At 42.3% G+C, this 21,462-nt stretch overlaps 1 protein-coding gene across 1 annotated transcript in view; it reads left to right on the top strand.

The window, feature by feature from the left end:
* LOC107126245 (homeobox protein MOX-2-like) overlaps nt 1-20,205 on the top strand; it is a 35,094-nt gene extending 14,889 nt beyond the window's left edge. Inside the window, exon 3 of the mRNA XM_015429782.1 lies at nt 18,914-20,205. Within this exon, the coding sequence (XP_015285268.1) occupies nt 18,914-19,138 (225 nt within the window). The 3' untranslated portion in view covers nt 19,139-20,205. The remainder of the gene's footprint in view (nt 1-18,913) is intronic.
* Nucleotides 20,206-21,462: the final 1,257 nt, after the last annotated feature.

The raw sequence follows: 21,462 nt of genomic DNA, 5'->3' as shown, positions 1-21,462 counted from the left end.
ATATATAATCATGTTGATTATTTACAGGCATAGTATTATACTATGTGTAATCACTCACTTTTTTGAAAGGGGAACTTTACATGTTTTCTATCATATGGAAGATGCTGGAAATGTAATATTTAGTGCCTATTGTCTTGTGATTCTTCTACATCATGTGGAAACTCTTCACACTACTCAATCATAGTAACATCCATGCTAAACTATCCTGTGGTGTGGAGAAGCCACTGCACACTGAGAGCCATTTAAAGTTTTTTACATAAATTCCAGGTTAATATACAGAAAAACACTAATTCACTGCTATCCTCCTCCCCAAAATTGCCTGACAATTTATTAGTCTGTGGTCTGATGAGTTAGGAAGGAACTTGTCGGTTGATTTCACTGGAAGAAAACGTGACAATGATTTGGCACAGAATACTGCACTTTTTCCCCAGGCCTGTTTTTGTAAAGGATACATTGCAGCATCAGTGTGATGAAATAATTTATTTTTCCCAGTGGCCGTTCTTCAAAGGCTTCGGCTCAATACACTGCATATGAGCAAATGGTCATGTTGTGGCCCCTGAATAATCTGAGATATATCAGAACCTTAGGAAATCTCAGGGAGAAAAAGCAGCTTCTCAAACTGCTGTGCCAAAGACATTTCTCAAATGTTCTTTGCTGTACAGAAACCTCCAGGGAAACCTGGAATGCAGAGAGAGATTTCTTCTTCTTCCCATTGTACAATATTAGTATAAATTGTTGTGCATTGGTCTTTCTTATTCTTTCTGTACTGGAAACTATGCCATTTTTTCAGCATGATAAAGTATGCTAGTGTCCTTAAATCATTATGCATTTTGAAAACATCACATTGATTTCAGTGGGAGTCTTCTAGGGCGAGTAATTTGAAAATTTAACCCACAGAGAATGAATTAGCTTCAAGCTGACAGCCTTGCTTCATTGCCATTCCAACATGTAATGGCTTTTTGGAAAGCCTGCCCATGTTGGCTTCCCAGTTCATACGAACCTGTTACTGCAGGCAGGATCTGGATTGTACCATTTGTGGTAAATTACAGGGGGGGCTGTAGTTGTTTTGCTGGCACAAGATGTCAGATTTAATAGTAATACCAGCCATGCAAAAAAAGTATATACAGCTAAATCAGAGATTCAGGTACAATGGAATACACCAGTGTTGTGCCTGCATAGGTCATAGCTCCTTGGCATGATAATCCTGAACATCTTTATAAAAGAAATTGGGTGTGGGAATGCCACACACAGGTATGTTTTTCTTGTACTTTAGTATCATGTTTATGTTGTCTAATGGTGGTGATAGGGTTCACCACAGGCTGGGAACAGCTGGGACCCAACATAAGTTTTTTCACATGACACATATATTAAAATAGTCATAGGACAACGTCCTGAATTTACACAGTATCTATTGCCTTTAAAAAAAAAAAAAAAATCCCAGATGAAACATTGAGTGTAGTGGTGTTTATACTACAGAGTCAGATCATTCCACTCCTTGGGCCACTCTTTGAATGTTTCCAGTGGCTTGACTAAAATGCTGTTTGCAGATCTGAAAGCCACTGTTCTACAAAACAAAGAAAAAACTTCAAAGGGAATATACAATGTGATAGTGCTGTATTAGAACTCATCACAAAATTAAACATTTTCTGTCATCCTTGCTTAAACCAAGACTTGCATTTCCTCTCTCATAATTTCTAATGATACAAGAGGACTCAGTTTTTAGAAATTTTAATAGACTGTTCTTAACATGTTGTATCATATCATAACCCTTTACTGATGTCAGTTAATTCTTTCATGCTTTAGTTCTGCTTATCTTCACTACATGAGAGAGGGGCTAGTATCTCTAACAGGTCTCATCATCTGTTATGTATAACAAACGAAGTGGTTCAAACCCTGACATGTATAATCACACCTGATTAATGATACCAGATTTTTTTTGCTCAGTTTCTCCCCTTTTCTCCCTCCCCTTCTATAATGTTCTGGATATACATGGGGAAAATGATCTTCTTTCTTTCCATTGCATCTAAAGAAGTGTGCTCTGACTCATGAAAGTTCATGCTGAAATAACTGTTGATAGTTTTTAAGGTGCCCCAGGCTTCTATTTTGTTTGACTAACTGAAGTCTGTTCCAATGGTAGAATTTCACATGAAGTGTTCATCATGAAAGTAATGCAGAGGAAAAAGTTATCTGGTCTAAGTAAATGATCAAACCAAGAATGTGTGTATAGGGGGGAGCAGGTATGATGCCAATTAATCTGCGAGTTAAAAAATCACCTGTATTATCTTGATATGCAAGTGTTAGTTTTCAACTAATCAAAATGATAGCAGACATAGGAATTAAGGATCATATTTTCATACTGAACATAGACCATGTGTTACTATTATCATGAGACTAGAGATTTGAAGATATTTGAGGATTATGTGATTGTAAATCAAGGTTCATTTCCAAACCCTGCCTTGAAATTGTTGAATATTGTAACTCTGCATGCAAGAAGATCTGGGAGGGAAAAATAATTCCCTCACTCAAGTACACTTGGCAGTTGGCCCTACCCTCTCGTCAGTTAGACGTTGAGCCTGTTTTGGCTGTTGCTTGCCTTCTGTTTTATCTTATATATGACTAGGGATGGGCACAAACCTCTCCATTAACTTAATTACATCACAAACATGGCTGGTTTGTGGTTCACGAGACCTCAGTTCATGAGATCTCATCATCTACAAACTGCCATGTTTTTCATGGAGGTTCGTTTGGTTCCTTTGTGAGCCAGACATGCTGGTGCTGATCAATGAATTGTCAAAGCAATGAGGGGGATGAACTTGGCATCACCAGCTGCTCTTGTTGTACCTGCCCATCAACTTGGTTTTCCAACTTGTCATCCCTCTCCCACACTAGTCCTCCCCCCTTTGGACCCTAAGAACCTCAACTTCTGCACCTCTGGGCACCCACCCACTGGGCTTGGCATCACCAGATGCCCTGGCTGTACCGGCCCATCAACTTGGTTTTCCAACTTGCCACTCCCCTCCCATGCTAGACCTCCCCCCTTTTGTAGAGTGGAATTCTGAAGAAATCCACTGTGAGTTTGATGCCTCTAGCTTGCAGGGGGTCCATTCAAATCAACAGACTCCTGAACCTGTGGCAGCTGTGATTTCCCCAGAGAGCACTTTCCTGGGGGCACCTGCTTGAGGAGGCTGCTACTTGTCCCCAAGCCAATCTGCACACAACTTGGAGGGCAGGTAAAGGGGCTTCCCAGGGAGGTTGTCTGTGAGTTTGATGCTTCTAGCTTGCAGGGGGGCTGTTCAACACACTCCTGAGCTTGTGGCTGTGATTTCCCCAGAGAGCACTTTCCTGGAGGCACCCGCTTGTAACTCAGGGATGTAACTCCCCCCCCCCATCCAATCCTCACCAAACTTGGACCAGGTAAAGGAGAGTCAGTTGGGGACTCACTGTGAGTTTGGCACATCTAGTCCTCAGGGGGGCACTCTACCACATCATGAACCTCACAAAATGAACTGGTTTGGTAAATGGGAAGGTTTGTGACACTCCACAAACCACGAACCGGGATGAACCTCCATTTTCCTGGTTTGTGTCTATCCCTATATAGGACCTCTCTTTTCTCTCTTACCTGGGCTGGGAGCTCTAGCAAGTTAATCTTTTTGAAGTTAATCTGCTCACAATAAGTTAAATATACCTATGTGAATATGTCATATACTGTTTTTGTAAGTAAAATTTCTTTCTCTTGTTACCATTGGAGTCAGATTATCTTTGTAATTTGTCTGAACAGCATTTCCCCCTTAACTGGGAAACATGGAAGATGGGGATACTGCATAAAACTTCTGTGCTTCCAAGTCATATTTTTTTTTACATTTAACATTGTGGAAACTGTGTTTCTAAAATAAATCATCATTATACTGATTAAATAATCTAATAATATGCACCCATTACGTTTTTTTAAAAAAAATTGAAGACCAGGATGATGCATTATTTGGGTTTTATAGGACTGGATGTCAAGACCATATAGTATAGCCCCTAACCTTATTAGAACAGGAAAACATAGATGTGCATGAACCAGGAAAATGCAGTTCAGATGTGCATGAACCAAACCATGAACCGAACCAGGAGGCCTGTTCATGAACCAAACCAGTTTGTGGTTTGTGGCACCACAAACCCTGCTGAAAGGGATCACAGTCCCTTTAAAAAGGGTTTCCAGAAAGCCCAAAAAAATAGCTGAGCGATGGGGAGCAGCTTGCTCCATGCCATTAAGCTGTTTCGGGCTTTCTTGTGCAGTCCCTTTAAACTTTAAAGGGACTGCAGAAGGCAGCTTGAAAAATAGCTGAGCTGGTGGGGTGCACTCTCCTCACTGGCCAGCTGTTTTGGGCTCTCTTGTGCAGTCCATTTAGATGGGCACATTTAAAGGGGCTGCACAAGGGAGCCCAATATAACTGAGCCCGTGGAAAGAAGTCACCCCACACCCCCAGCTTCAGGCTCTCTTGTGCAGCCCCATTTAATGGAGCTGTGCAAGGGAGCCCAATAGAGTTGATCCCATGGGGAGAAGTTTCCCACAGGCTTCAGGACATATTGTGAAGCCCTGTTTAAATGAGCCACGCAAAGGGACGCCCAATATAGCTGAGCCTGCAGGGAGAAGTCTACCCACTGCCCAGCATTGGGCTTACTTGTGCAGCCTTTTTAAATGGGCTGCACAAGAAAGCCCAATAGAGCTGAGCCTGAAGGGAGAAGTTCCCCACAGGCCAGCTTTGGACTCCCCTGTGCAGCCCTGTTTAAAGGGGCTGTGCAAGGGAGCCCAATACATCTGAGCCCATGGGGAGAAGCCTCTCCATTTGTTCAGCTTCGGGCTTTCTTGTGCAGCCTTTTTTGAACAGGGCTGCACAAGGGAACCCAGCAGAGCTGAGCCTATGGGGGGAAGTCTCCTCACCGGCCGGCCTCAGGCTCTCTTGTGCAGCCCTGTTTAAAGGGGTTGCATAATAGAGCCTGAAACTGGGCTGGCAGGGAGGCTTCTCCTCACGGGTTCAGCTGTATTGAACTCCCTTGCACATGCCTGTTTAAAGGGGCTACACGAGAGAGCCTACAGAAGGGCTGGCGGGGAGAATTCTCCCTGTGGGCTGAACTATATTGGGCTCCCTTGCACAGCCCCTTTAAATGGGGTACACAATTCAGCCTGAAGCTGGGCTGGTGGGGAGACTTCTTCTCGCAGGCTCAGCTCTATTAGGCCCCCTTGCACAGCTTTTTTAAATCAAAGGAGTAGGAAAGGAGTAGGACAGAGTGGGTGAGAAAGATGATAGTGGAAGCATGTTAGAGATAGATGAAAGGAAAAGTAATGGACAGTCTTCTCTTTCATAGTTGTCAATTTTCGTGTGTATTTTGATAGTAATTAAAGACTGATGAGGTGTAAAAGATAAATAATGTAGAGCTCAGAAAAAAATGAAACAGTGAGAAAACTTTATATCTGAAGGTAAAGGCACTGTGGAGTGCAGAAATGTAGGCACTGTGGACACTAATCAAAGTAGACCCATGTATAAACCCTTTAAAATCATTGAGTTTAAGTTCACAACTCGGTGCTTCACCAAGCCCCATCTTTCATCACATAGCACTTGTTATATTTTGGCTGGCAACTTTGTTTGATGAAGCAGTCTTTAAGAAAAAAGACAAAAACCTCAACACAATAGTAACTGTATATTCTCCATGGATTTGTGAGCTTGTCTTTTACATTATTGACTTCTTTATCTTGAAAGAAATCCCATCCAAATTTTTACTGTCCTACAGTGTGAAGAGCGGCAGAAACAGCTGCAGGGAGGTACAGTGAACAGCAAACAGAATTTTGCAGCCTTCCAAAAGCAGAAGGTCCCAACCTTACAATAATTTTTGTGAAATAATGTAATAAAAAGAGTGCAGCTCACCACAATAAAAAGGACTAGAAAATCAACAGTATGAGATTCTTTGATTTGCTATAACGAACAGAAAATCTTACCTAGTTGCCATTCTCTGTTTTATGACCATCAGTTATTTAGAAAATATTTAAATTAGTGTTGCTTTTGAGTGTATGAGCAAGTGCATGTGCCCACAGAGAAAGTGGGATTTCCTTCACTGATAATCCCTTCAGTTAGTCATGGGGGGACTGCTCCTCCCCCAGCTTCACAAAACTCTTTTAATTTAGGATAAATGTCCAGTGAACTCTGGAAACATTCCATCACTTGTAGTAATGCAAGCTTTCCCTGAGCTGACATTTTGTGTGACTTTGGGGTCATAAAATTTTCCATCAGTGACAGGGTGGATATTTCACCTGTTCTTTCTATATAGGAAGCTTTTATAATGTGTTGCTGGGAACCCCCTTATTTGAAGGGCAGATCACAAAACCTATGGTGTATGGCTTTTATGTTTTATTTTGGGTTTTTTTAATATGGTGTCCATTTCCTGCAGTTTTGACTGTGGAATGTGAGATCTGATTCCATCTGTTCCCTGCTAGAACTGCCTTTAAGAGAGACTGTTAAACCAGGTACACATTCACACACACAAACATATTTTTTAGGAAACAGGAAAAACTACTGTAATTTCTTTTTTAAAAAATCTATCCATTTTCATTTCACAGCACTGAAGTAAATTCTCTACAGACATACAACTCATACAACTTCATTGATTCTAGGGGAGCCACCTGGGTTGAAGTGAACCTAAAGTTTGACCCTGAGAGGAAAAGCTTTGATCAGACAGTTACCTTTGTGTGGCCTGGACCCTTGAAATAATACATCTAATCCAAGTGCTCATCCTATATCCTGTCCCATGATTACTGTGGCACATTCCTCAGACAGGGCTAGAGATTTTTCTCTGGTGCCTGCTCCCAAGGAGATGTTCACTAGGAGGTCATATATTCTTCAACCTATTTAAGCAACAGCTTAATCATCAGTCTGGGAGACCTAAATACTAACTGAGTTGTCAACTCAGGGAAACGAAGCTCCTCTCTCATCCCAGTGAGCAGATGTGCCTAACAGATCAATCCATAATTGGTGATACAGAAATAGTTGCTGATGCTATAATAATTTCTCTGGCATGGTCATCAGAATGTATGTATGCTTAAAAACATGCCAGAATGTGTGATGATAAACTACATAAGATAAGCTACATAAGAACTTTTCCTTCAAAGAATTGTTGGAAACAGCTTCATCAAATATTAAAGCTTCTCCAGCTTGTGTCCATGTCAAATCCACAACCCACCTACACAGAAGTACTTAAGTAGCCGCTAACATATTCTTAAATGCATTGTCATAGTTTAGTTAATGGGATTTACAACATGCCCAAAAATGGGTAATACTTGTAACTAAATTCCAGTTATTACTAGGTGCATGCAAGCTTCCTTCCTTCCTTCCTTCCTTCCTTTCCTTTCCTTTCCTTTCCTTTCCTTTCCTTTCCTTTCCTTTCCTTTCCTTTCCTTTCCTTTCCTTTCCTTTCCTTTCCTTTCCTTTCCTTTCCTTTCCTTTCCTTTCCTTTCCTTTCCTTTCCTTTCCTTTCCTTTCCTTCCTTTCCTCCCTTCCTCCCTCCCTCCCTCTATGGTCAAGGGTTTGTCTGAACTATTTGTCAGAAACACTGATCCCAGTTGGACATACTGTGATTCAACTCATTTGAGAACAATTTGTCATAGCTTAAAACATTGTGATGCAAACATTTTCTCATGACAACTGGTTTATTATGCATATAGTGCTACATGGGGTTTAGTGGAGTGGGAGAGGGAAATGCCCAATCACAAAATAATATTAATAGAACAAGCATATGTACTTAGAAGTCACTTCTATTGAAATCAACAGGATTGATTTCCAAGAAAATGAATGTGTCAGGCTTGGAACACTTCCATACAGCAGCTGTCCTCAGCAACAGTGGTGCCAGCACTGGAAGTTGATCAGGAAGTAAAGCATTTAGATTGCTATAGGGACCAAATAAATCAGTAGCTCAAACAAGTAGAGCTGTCTGCCATAAGGTTGGTTTTGATACAATTGTCAACAGCACAAAGATTTGCACAGTAGTTCAACTAACAGACATTTAGGTGTGCTGATTCAATGCACCTAACTCTGCAGGATCATCAGATGAGAAACTTGGAGTGTCATGCATTTCAGCGATAACTAAAATGCAAAACTTTTTACAGTGCAATCCAGTGCAGAGTTACTCCAGTTTAACACCTTTGATTTCATTGAGCCTAGATTGGACTAATCCTTCATAGGATTGTATTGTGTGGGTTTTTATAATCCCATCCTGAGGCACGTTGGTGGAGAGGTATGGGATTTAAACCCTTCTCCAACTCTGATATTGTGCAATGCCAGGTCCATCAATAATAAGACTGCTACACTGTGAATTTTTTTTGCTGAGCAGCAAATGAACCTGGCATGTGTGACTGAGACCTGGGTTAGGGAGGGCGACAGTCACCTTAGAAGAACTTGCTGCCTCTATTTTGTGGTCCTTCATCAGTCCTGGACATATGGGTGGGGGGTGGGAGTGGTGATATTCATCTGGGAGTCTTTCTCTTTCAGAGCACTCCCCACACAAAATGTTCCCTGTTTTGATTGTGTGGTCTGGTGTGGGAAGCCAAAGAGAGTTAGGCTGTCTGCCTGCCAGCCTGCCAGGCTTGCTGGAGGAGGTTGCTGGTTGGGCCTTGGATTTCCTGAGGCTTCTGGTCCTCAGGGACTTCAGCGTCCATGCTGATGTGGCCCCCTCCAAGTGGGCTCTGGACTAGGACTTCCTCAGATTGTATCAGGTCCTACACATCAAACAGGCCATACCCTGGATCTTATCTTTGGAGTGGGGATAAACGTTGATCTGATTGCTACGGAGAGGGTGCCATGGTCAGATCACTTTTTTCTGAAAGCCCAGCTAAGTGCACCACCTCTGTCCTGTCTAGGCAGCGAGAGGATTTATGCTCGGCCAGGGTGACTTATGGATCCAATTGGTTTCCAGAATGCTCTGTGGGATCCATTAACTCCTGGCGACTCATTAGATGAGCCGATAGAGGACTGGTATACCCAGCTCTTTGAAGCCATCAATGAGATCATCCCACCATGCCCTCTCCATTCTCTCCCATACCTGTCCCAATGGTATATAATGGAGCTCAGAAAAATGAAGCGAGAACTCAGATGGCTAGAGCGAGTGTGGTGCCAGTCTTGTGATGAAGCTGCAAGACCATCCTATAGGTCGTTTATGAAAACCTATGAGATGGTGGTGAAAGCTGTGAAGAAGGACTTATTTGCAGCTTTCATTGCATCTGCTAACTCACACCCAGCTCAGTTATTTAGGGTGATTAGATCCTTAAACTCCCTTTCTGGGAGAACCCAAAATATGAGTAATTTGACCCCTAGCTTAAGGCATTTGTGAGCTTTTTTGCAGATAAAGTCTTGTCACTCCTCTGTGACCTGCCCACCAGTGTTGACACAGTAAGGGAGCTTGAGACCCCTTGGCTATCTTTGAATTCAGTGTTTGATAATTCCAGCCGACTCTTGCAGGCTGATGTCAACAGGATCTTTGGTGCTATTAGGCCAACCACATGCCTCTTGGACCCATGTCCGTTGTAGCTGGTGAAAGCCAGTGGCGATGGAATATGCCCCCCGATGGATATTATTGATCTGTCCCTTAGTTTCGGGGGAACTAAAAGAGGCTGTGGTAACACCACTGTTGACGAAGCCATCCTTGGATCCGTTGGATTCTGCCAATTACTGCCCAGTTTCAAACCTGGACAAGGTTGGTTGAGAGCAGTAGCTGAGCAGCTCTAGGGTTTCTTGGAGGACACATAGGCCCCTAGATCCATTCCAGTCTGGCTTCCACCCTGGACATGGGATGGAGATAGTGCTGGTCACCATCACAGACAATCTCTATCGGCAGCTGGATTGAGGTGGATCAACACTGCTGTTGTTGTTGGATCTGACAGCAACATTTGACACGGTCAACTACGATATGTTGGCCCACTGCCTCACTGACATGGGAGTTCATGAACCAGCCTTGATGTTGCTTCTTCATTCCTCCAGGGTCAGGGGCAGTGCTTGGAGAGAGGGTATCATCCTGACACCTATTGGTGTGTGGGGTTCCTCAAGAGGCCATCCTCTCTCCTTCATTGTTTAACCACTATACCCTCTTGCCCAGCTAGTGTGGAGTTTCAGGCTGGGTTGTCATCAATATGCTGATGATACCCAGCTATATCTGATGATGGGTGGCTGGCCAGCCACTGCTCTGTCTAACTTGGCTGTGGGTCTGGAGACTGTGACTGGATGGTTGAAACAGATCCAGCTAAGACTGAATCCGTCAAAGATGGTCCTGTGGCTGGGTGGGGTGACCTGAGGTTGGAGTGCCAACTCCCAGCTCTTGATGGCCTGCCACTTATACTGGCTCTGACCATCAAGAGTCTGGGTGTGCTCCTGGATCCCTCCTTATCTATGGAGGCCCAGGTTGCAAATGTTGCCAGGCTGGCATTTTTCCACCTGCACCAGATCAGACAACTAGCCCCATTCCTCTCTAGCCTTGACCTTGCCACAGTGATCCACGCAATGGTCACCTCAAGTCTGGATTACTGCAACTCGCTCTATGTAGGGCTGTCCTTGAGCCTGACCCAGAAACAGTGGCATGGGTACTTATGTGTGACCCTATAACAGCACACATACAACCTGTGCTTTGCCAGCTGCACTGGCTCCAGGTTAAATACTGGATCCACCTAAAGGTCATGTTTTTGACCTTTAAGGCTGTTAATAGTTTCATACCATCATACCTAGAATCATAGAGTTGGAATGGACCTCCAGGGTCTTCTAGTCCAACCCCCTGCACAATGCAGGAAAATCACAAATAACTCCCCCTCCACACCTGTAGTGATTGCTGTTCCATGTCCAGAAGATGACAAAAAAATACCTGTGGGACTATATCCACTGGTTTGTCCCCCGAAGAGACTTGCACTCAGAAGATCAAAACTTGCTGGTGGTCTCTGGCCCAAGAGAGGTCTGGCTGTCCTCAACTAGAGCCAGGGCTTTCTCTGCCCTGGCTCTGACCTGGTGGAACTCTCTACCTGGTGACATCCATGCCCTGTGGGACCTAGCTCAGTTCCACAGGGCATGTAAAACAGAGATGTTCCACCAGGCCTACAGTTGAGGACAGCATTGTGACTCTCACTGTGGCCTTCTCCATGACCAGCCTGTGATCTGCCTGGGGGAGGAAGCAAACTGCATTTTAAGCCATTGATTAATGTTTGATTTTATGGTAATTTATAGTCAGCAATTTGTAACTAATTTATTTTTGTGTATTTTAACTTGTTGTTCACTGCCCTGAGCCCTTCGGGGTAGGGGGGTCTATAAATTTAATAGATGATGATAATAATGATGATGATGATGATGATGATGATGATGAAATAATAATGATCCATACTCGTTTTTGTAGACTATCTTGATTTAAACATTTTAGAAAAGCAATTCATAAGTTTTAACATAAGCAAATAATACAAACATAGCTGATTTATGGGAAATGATTTTTAACATCCAAGCAGACTTCTTGACAATTTCAAACATATAAGATTGTTGTATAGTATGGGCTAATAATTCATTTGCAGAATTCACACATCCTTCCTATTTCTAAAATGTAGCAAGATCATGTATCACTTCCATTATCAACACTTCATGAAATCCAAAGTAAGTTCAGATTTCATCTCTCTGAATTTGATCTCGAGAGGAAATAGCACATTGAAACATCCTCCACAGGTCATTATATTTAGCACATAAGTGATGGATGCAGCTCAGTACTAGTTTTTTTGTTTGTTTGTTTCAAACTACAGCATTGTAAGATATGAGAACATGACAAAGTAATGGCATTTAAGTGAAGCTGGATCTTTAAATTATTCAAAGCTATCCTGTAATAAAACATGCATTTTAAAATATATTAGCTAGCACATTAAAAATAACACATCTAAAACCCTGACAGAGAAATAAAAAAGCTTATTGCTTTGGAGGAGTAACTGGTTACCTCAGACAGTTGTGCCAGCTGGCCTGGACTTCAGGGCAGGACCCCAGCTTGTGGGCTCAGCAGGGATCCCCAGCATCAGGCTGTAGATTTCCATTCGTAATACACATTACCATCTAAATGGTGCTCTTCCTATGATGACCATGAAGCACAGAGTGTAATTACACCACTGAGCCAGATTGAGTTTATGGCATTCGCAAACAAAATTCAATGAAATTTAATTGTATTTGATGACGGAAGTCAGCACATGCGGTATACTTCTACATATCCTTCAAATACACACACAAATGATTGTGTCTTTGACCCACATGCATATTCAGTAACCAATGACAATTGTGGTTCTTTTATAAAAGCAACTGATCTCATGATAGCAGAACAAACAACTTTAAGTTTTTAATAATTTGTGAAGATTTCTTGCTATTACTAAACATCTTTAAATGTACAGTGGAGTTAGAAGGGGCCTAATAGACCAACCTCCCACTCCATTTGGAAAGTGCTAAATTAGAGCATCCCCAACAGTTGCTTTTCCAGCCTCTGCTTGAAAACTCCAGTATGGGACAATCCACCTACCTAACTGGTTCCATTGTTGAACTGCTTTGTGTTTGCTCTTTGCAAGAAAAATGCCCCTAGGTAGGTAAACCCCACTGTAATCCTCATCAAGCTACAATACAAAGCAAAGCTGGGTTTTTATTATTTATTAATTGCATTATTCATAAATTTATTAATCCTTTTTATCTTCACATGTGTTATGCATCTTCTTGAGAGCCAGTTTGGTGTAGTGGTTAAGTGTGTGGACTCTAATCTGGGAGAACCGGGTTTGATTTCCCCACTCCTCCACTTGCACCTGGCTGGATGACCTTGGCACAGCTGTTCTTGAAAAAGAGCAGTTTCTGTCAGAGCTCTCTCAGCCCCACCTACCTCATAGGGTGTCTGTTGTGGGGAGGGGAAGGTAAAGGAGTTCGTAAGCCGCTCTGAGACTCCTTTGGGTAGTGAAAGGTGGGGTATAAATCCAACCTCCTCCTCCTCCTTCTTCTTCTTCATAGGGTTTACTAACCCCAGAATTACAACTGATCTCCAGAGATAAATTCCCCTGGATGACATGGCAGCTTTGAAGGACTGACAGTATGGTATACCCAGGGGTCATTTGGGGGGGGACGCGGGGGGACGCCATCCCCCCGGGTGAGGTGCAGGAGGGCGGGGCCTGGAGCTCCCTGCTGGTGCCCGCTGGAGGTCGCCGCCGGCTGTGGGGAGGACACACTTCCGGTGATGTCAGGGGGTGTGGCATATGCTAATGAGTTATGCTAATGAGCCCCCCTAGCTCTTTTTCTACGAAATGACCCCTGGGTATACCATATAATCTAGGAGTATTGGGTGTCTTAGAGTGGATGTGCTAGAGCTTCCACTTCTCCTATAGAATTGCATGTGAAATCACTAAAAGCCAGAGGACAGCTGGGGGTGGAGAGAGGGATGGAACTGCTGGGGGCTGGCATCCTCTGTGGGTCTTTAGGGTGCATTTTTTTGTCTTGATGCTGAGAGAAACCTGAAGAGGACTTTTGAGACTTTTTAAAGGTTGAGTAGAATGTAACCAGATAGCAGACTGCACAAATATTTAGGACCAAAGGGTTGGTGTGACATACAGAACACATGCTACAAGTGATGTAAAGAGGGAGAAAAAGGTAGTGGAGGGAGTGATATGAGGTGGAAAATTTAAAGTTAAAATTTGAATGTTGGTGGGACGAAGTGGCCTTACAGGGATGTGAGGAGTTGGAAGAGCTGACCTGGTCCCTGAATGCTCCTTCTGTTCACCTGAGTGCCAGGAATGCACTATGTTGTCCCCTCAGGAACATATTGGGAGACAGTAGGGATATTTTAAATTAATCGAATGCAAATTAACAGAAGTCTAATGGCACATGTGACTGTCACAGCAGGCCCTAGAGGCCTGAGCAGCATCAGGAAACTTCAAGCAGCCAAACTGAGAGAAGTCAGCTGGGAGGTTGAGGAGATGCTGGCAGGGATGCAGAACTTGTGGGGGGCAAGCTGCACATTTGAAAGCAGGCAGTGAGTGATGGGGTGGTGGTGGAGACAATAGCAGCAGACACTCAAGAGTCTGCACATGGCTGGAAGAGCAGAGCAACAGCTGGGAATGGTGAAGCAGCTCTCAGCTGCAGGCTGTGGGAATAGAGGTGGCAACAGCAGGAAAAGCTTTGGGAAGGGCAAGAAAAGACTCTACTAGCCACCGAAGGTGATAAAACTCACCAAGAGAAGGTGATAAAACTCACCAAGAGAAGGTGATAAAACTCACCAAGAGAAGGTGATAAAACTCACCAAGAGAAGGTGAAGCAGGGACGACAGCTCTGGGGACTGAAGTCTAAGAGACAGCAAGGGTGAGAAGGCCTGGGAGAGGAGCACAATGGGAAGGCCAAGGCAGGTGCCCGGGGGGGGGAGGGATCCCACGTTTAAAGGGCCAGCTTCTGGTCTGAGGACACAGCACATTTGTCACAGCACCTTAAAGATAAACAACATTTTATTCTGGCAAAAAAGTTTTGTAGACTACAGCCACAACAGATAGAATTGGATATAGACTGCCTTTCCTCATTGCTCTGCTAGTTTCTTCCCTTCCAGGACTTTCCTCAGAGAGTTAATCTCATTGGACTCTGGTTTAAAGCTAATTTTCTTCTAAACTCTCTAATACTCAACTGAAACTAAAAGTGTCTTGGAAGTCCATCAAGTTCCTTCAGTTGGAACTGTGCAAAATTTTAAAAGGGTCATTTCAGAAAACTGAAGACAGAACTGTGCCCCAACTATTGACCTTTTATGGGTGATGGGACCAAAGTTCAGGACATTTCTTCTTCTACATATGTACAGAATGTGTTTGATGCAAAAGGCAGTGTGTTGCCATTAATTTTCTTAATAGTGCATCTCTCTACATGACCCAAGCATGCTGTTAGGATGCAGAAGGACTTTGTTGGCAATAGAAAAGAGCAAGAGTCCAGTAGCACCTTAAAGACTTTACAAAATATGTGGCATGGTTTGAGCTTTCATGAATCATTGCTCACTTCTTCAGATACAGCTAGAATGGGGGTCCATCTGCCATATTTATTGGGAAGTGGAGTGATTTCAGATGCTGAATGATATTAGCAGGTGAATGACAATAATAGGCATGATTGGATTTAGGTGAGATGTGCAGAGGTGTAATATGAGAATTCAGCATTAGTAATGGGACAGGAAACCTAGTTCGCAGTTCAAACCAGGTGGGTGCATTGTCTTGAGCTTCATTGTCAGTCACAAGTCAGTAGTCTCTCTTTCTAATCTCCCTTTGAAATTCCTTTGTAAGACAACTGCTACTTTCAGGTCAGCAACTGAATGTCCTGGAAGGTTATTGGCAAGTACAAAAGAAGGTATGCAGCTTATATGATTGTTTGGTCATCCTGAGCATATATATGAAAGTGCCTTATTCTGACTTAGACCATTGGTCCATCTGGCCCAGCGTTGTCTATTTGGACTGGCAGCAGCTCTCCAGGTTCTCAGTCTTTCCTAGCCCTGTTACCCAAGATTTGGGAACTGAACCCTGGGAAATGTATGCATGGCCATTGAACTTGCCCTTTTTCTCTTTTACCCCTCCAGTGTGGAATCAAGAGTATAGTACAAACCATTCAGTCTGTTTATACTGTTTTGCTTGCCCTTATGTCTCCTTGATCTTAGTGCAAGGTCACTATAGAGAAAACAGTCTAATTGATTTTTGTTATTCACAGTCAAAGTGTAATGGAAATAGAAAGTGAAGAGAAGGGCTTGGAGAGAAAAGGTTGTCTCATCTTACATAGACTACTTCTGAATTTTGCCATAAGGCATCTAAATTTAGAGGAAGGCTCAGATGGTTTAACTTATGCTGTCTTCCAGCCCTTGCTGGCCAAAGTAGATTCCCTTAGATTGACTTAGACTCCCTCAGGCTTACTCACTTCCTTAGACTCACAGGCTCTTGCCAATTTACACCTCTTCTTACATATGACCTTTGCAATTTGGGCCTATTATATTTCAAGCAGTTTTATCTATTTTTCCATTCTTGTTGCCATTCCACTGTAATCTAAAATAAAAATACAATTACTCAAACATACTTGTACTCTCAGTTGCAGTGAGAAAATAAGAGTGCTATTAGGATTTCACAGTCTCATTTTTCCCTTGGTAAGATATTGCCTTAAAGTGTTTTTTTCCTAAAGATTTGTCTAGACTGCTATCCCATTTCTATAACATTAAAGGTTTATACAGTTTTTACTATTCCTTTATCCTGAAAGACCAAATGTAGTTAACTTACAGTTCCATTCTAACCAGAATTCAACCATTTTAAGCCCATTGATTTAAAAACTCCATGTTGAGAAATTCCTCGAAATTTGAAATGTGGATCCTAGGGAGGGTAGGGTTGGAGAAGGGAGGGACCTCAGCAGAGTATCGTACCATAAAGTCTACTCTCCCAAGCAGCCATTTTATCCAGGGGAACTGATCTCTGTAGTCTGGAAATTTCAGATCTCCAGGCCCTGTCCAAAAGTTGGCAACCTTAGGTGTAACTCTTAGGGTTGCCAAGTCTTACCTCTTGCTGGAACGGGGGACTCCCGGCTCTTTTCTGGAGCGCGCACGCAAAGCACACACGCACCACAACCATGTCACCTGGAGGTGACGTGATCATGCTGGGCATGCTGGGGGCAGGGCCACGACCATCCGAGGGGAAACCATAGAGTTTTCTGTGTGACATGCACGTCACGTACTTTGGGGGTGGGGTTCCCGATCCGTCGGTGGCGGGGAACGGGCCTCTGGGGCGGGGGGTTCCCTGCCCCCCGGGGGGACTTGGCAAGCCTAGTAACTCTGTTTAGGATCACACTGTTGACCCATCCATGGTTGGCCAACAGTAAAATACTGTGGCACAGCCCCACACTTCAGCAGAGCTAACTAATTTGAGATGAAGAGCACAAAGCATTTTCATATCAGATCACACTTTCTTTACATGATTCTTGGCTTCCTCCTGCTACTCTTGTTTCCACATGTAACATATGTATTTATTAGATCCATATCTACTCCTGTCATTCATAATGAACTCAAGGTGATATAGTATGGGATTCCTAAGAGGTCTCGAAATGCTAACCAGACCCCCAGACTGACTTAGGTCCCACTTATCAGAAGCCTTTCAGCCATACCCTGGCACTAGATGTGAAGATAAATGATATAATTTGTGTACTGGACATATAATTTTTGTACTGAACCACAGTTTTATGAAATCTTGTAAAAGCTGTGCAAATGCACTGTCATGGCTCAGTGTTCCTTCCAGTTACGTACTCGGTATATCATCTAATCATCTAATAATGACAGGTTTGTCCTACGTTGTTCTTTTAGTGCTTTTCAAAGATGTATTGCCGAATGCCTTTGAATAGTCTAATCTTGCCATTTTTTTCTTATGCTCTATGTGTGCATGAGAGAGAATAACACTCTTATGAGAACACATGTGATATTCTTTTACTGGTAGATAGACTAACCCATAGTACATTGAACTTTCTAGATTTGTATAAGAGCCATAGTCCCAAACATTATAACTTAATACAGTGTTTGGCACCAGCAACACACCACTATTTTACTAGAGGAAATTCATTGTGAAAAGTGACATATATTATTTACCGCAAAGAACTGCATGAATAGTACAAACATTATGAGCCCTTTGACATTGTTTTTGTGAAAGGTTTTGACAGATGGCGTAACAATATTTCCTAACATCAGAGTAGCTAGCAATAAATACTTTCCTCCTTATATTAGTTTTATTTTACTAGCCTGCTTCTTTGGCTCTGACAAGCTGTCTAGCAGCATGGATGTGCCAGTTTAGCATTTTCTAACAAATCTGGAATTCTCTTGCCCTGCTGTGAGATTTTTGAATTTAGTGTTGTTATCCTAGTGGCCTGAAAACAAAACAAGCCAACCAACGTGAATGACAGTTTTTGTTTTTATTTTCAAATCCTATTCTTGCCCTGTGACATTTCACTTTCAGTTTTAGCATGCAGAAGTGCTATAGCTTTGTTAACTATGAAGCATAGTGTTTCATGCTATCATTATGCACTCATGGCTTTTCTTTTTAAAGCTCAGAAACAAAAATCATCAATGATACCCAAGAACACACCAATGGGGACTTGGTTTTTATACATTGTAGACTTTTCTATCCAGCTTTGCTTTCAGAAAGGCACAATATGGACACTGCAGATCTACAGTAAGCATAATGGTGTCTTAAAGAACAATCTCTTTCTGTTATTCCAGTTGTGCAGAACGAATGCCTTGTGCTTCTGCATGTTATCACCACGTTGACCAATCTGTCATTGATTGAAAAGTCGGTGAACCTTATATTAATGAAGGCACATTAGCGAATGCTGGTGGAAGATCCTATAGCTTCTTGAGCTCTTTTTGTTAGCTCCAAAATGTACTTACATGTAATATATAAAATACTTAGTAATATATACAGCTGTTATAGAAAAGGAAGCTGAGATGACCACACAAAAATTATAAATATACCAGTAGAAGCCCACAAAAATTCACATAAAGTTTATTCATATTGGCACATTCTGCCTTCCAGTACTGGCTCCAAAATTTGGGGTGGGGGTCTGGCAAGAAACTGCATAAAGAATACAGGCTGCAATATGGGTGCAGTTGGCTGTTTGTCCCAGAGCGCTAAACTTCGCCAGCCTCTGTCTCCATCTCCCTCTTCTCTTTGCACTCTGTTCACTCAAATGCACACACCTTTTCTTATCTCTGGGCTTTTTGTGAACTTGTTAATACTGGCTTGTTAATATTGTCAACAATCCAATATTAAGACTGTGTATATTTAAATGAATCAATGTATGCAAGTTCACCACTAGTCAGTGGTGCTACAGGGCACACAAATGACTATGTTTTGTTCTGTTTTGATTCAAAGGTAAAAGTTTGGTTCCAGAACCGACGGATGAAATGGAAGCGGGTAAAAGGGGGGCAGCAAGGGGCCGCAGCACGGGAAAAGGAACTGGTGAACGTGAAAAAGGGCACACTGCTACCCTCAGAGCTTTCTGGCATTGGTGCAGCCAGCCTCCAGCACACAGGGGACTCTCTAGCGAATGATGACAGCCACGACAGTGATCACAGCTCTGAGCATGCACACTTATGATAAAGCATGAAAGAGTCACGGCTCCATTCTCAGGAAAGATATGCTAACACAGCAAGCCTTACACAGACGTTATTGACGTATGCAAGCGACTCTGGCAATAAAACAAAACTGGATGTATGGTTTCTGCTTCTCTTGGAGTCTTTTTTAGATGAGTTCAGTAAGTGCCATGCCTTAAAGGTGCCTTGTGAGCAGAAGCAAAACAAAAAAACAAACAACCCCCCCCACCCTAACTTGCTTTTGAACATTCCAGTTTTATTTGTCATTTCAGTGGAAATGGGCAGGTATTTTTTGCTTTAGCTTGCACTGAAAATGCCATTGTTCTTAATAGATTTAATATTCTGTGGGGTGGGGGGAAACTTTAAAAGCCACAGTGCCAACAGAAACACTGTCTAGTGGATGAGAAATATATTTTAACTCTGTATATATCTATTTTACAGCATTTTTTCACTCATTTTTAGCAATGCGATCATATTAGCTGATGGCAATAGTCACTCATGACAATAAATGGCTTTTTTCTTCTCTCTCTCTATTTTTGTTTTGTTGCCCACAGATATGCATGCAGACAATTGAATTTGGAGAGTGAACAATGCGTGAGAGTCTGCTAGGGAAAGTCCTTATACCACAGACAAAACAAATCTTATGTTGCATTTACTATCAACTTGCTGCTAATAGGAATTTATTAAACCTTGCTCCTCAGATCTTCTTATTGTATAATAACAAAGTTGTTCTTCTGGGATCATACAAGATCTACCATTCATATTTTTTACAGTTTATTACCATGAACATTTTACATGTGTGTGACATTTTGGCTCACTGCAGCTGTTGGCCACATGCTGTGTATTCCAGGGTAGCTCTGGTCAGCTTGGTATAATTGCCTCAAAGGAACTGAGTTGTGGAGAGTAGCTAGTGTTCATAAACTAGACATTTTTATCTTCAGTACCATCATTCAGACCTCCTCAATGCCACAAGGGAGATTTGACTACCCCGGTAATTGTCAAACAAATTGATTAAACATAACTCTGTATCAAAGTGCAAAGGTCAAGGCATCCTTTCTTTTCCAAGCTTGTGTGTACAGTACAAATTTTACACAAAACATTGATTGTACTTTGTAAATGAAATCTTTAATAAATGAAGCTTTTGAAATAATCATCGTTTTCCTTTGGAGTTTTCATAAGTCACTTGAAATGTCAAAAGTGCCCAGTGCCCCAACAGAGTCTTCAGCCAAGAACAATGACTGCATTAGTACCTTGTGGAAATCAATTAAAAAAACCCCTGAGAAATGTTGAAAATGTGATGTAAGATAAACAATTGTGCGATGCAACATGAAGATAAATATCTTCATATAAGCAACCTAGCACAAAAGTAAACGCTAAGATATGATAAGAAACAAATACATTATTGGAAAGCATGTTCATTTGGCCAGTGTACCCATAATCTTTTGCCACTTATCTTTGTTTTTCTGTGGCCACTAAGCAAGTCTACACACAGGTTGTGGCAGAGCAAAGAGGAGGAACAGCTAGGAAGTTTTGCTGTGTGAAATGGAATTGCCACATGGACATATACATGTACCACAGGTTTGTGGGGCCCCAGATCATGGAGAGCTTTAAAGTAAGCACCAGCGCCTTGATTTGGACCTGGAAACAAGTGGCCAGTGAAGGGAGCACAGAATGGGTGTGAGATGCTCCTGTGCCCAAGTCATTTTTATTTATTTTCTGAGATTTCTGATTTCTAACCCACCCTTCCCTGCACAGCCAGGCTCAAGGGTGGTCCCACATGGAATATATCACAACAACATGACCTCTTTCTACTAAGGTGCCAGTCCAGAAGGGAAAATGAACACCCCAGTGATAACATTCTCATCCTCAACAGGAAATCCCTCAGAAGATACTGGCCCCATGGTAAAATAATGGGGCCTGATTTGAATTAGCTTTAAAGGCCATTTTCTGGATTATATCATTATTCCCTTCTGGATTCATGTTAATTTAGAGATGGGTGGAGCCAGGTATAATTTGGGGGAATCCAGATTATTTTGTTTATTGTTCTCCAGACACTCTGAATTGGTTCTGAAGCATATCTGATACAAACCATGACATCTGATAGTCTGGAACAATTTTTCAGAAACATCCTTAAGAAGAGGCATTGTGGGTAAAAAGTTGGTGAACAGGGCTTTTGAACAAAACCTTAATCTGAATACGCTGAATCCAAATATTCTGTTTATGAAACTGAGTTCTCCTATGAAGACCTAAAAAAACTGAATTGAATTAATTCAAATGGCTGGATTCAATCAGGACTCAGATATTAAAATAACAATGCTCTGGTTCCTA

This window comes from Gekko japonicus, unplaced genomic scaffold (assembly GCF_001447785.1).
Source record: "Gekko japonicus isolate JY-2015 unplaced genomic scaffold, Gekko_japonicus_V1.1 scaffold979, whole genome shotgun sequence".
NCBI lineage: Eukaryota > Metazoa > Chordata > Lepidosauria > Squamata > Gekkonidae > Gekko > Gekko japonicus.
Note: the sequence above shows the minus strand (reverse complement) of the source record. Positions and strands in the feature narration are given on the sequence as shown.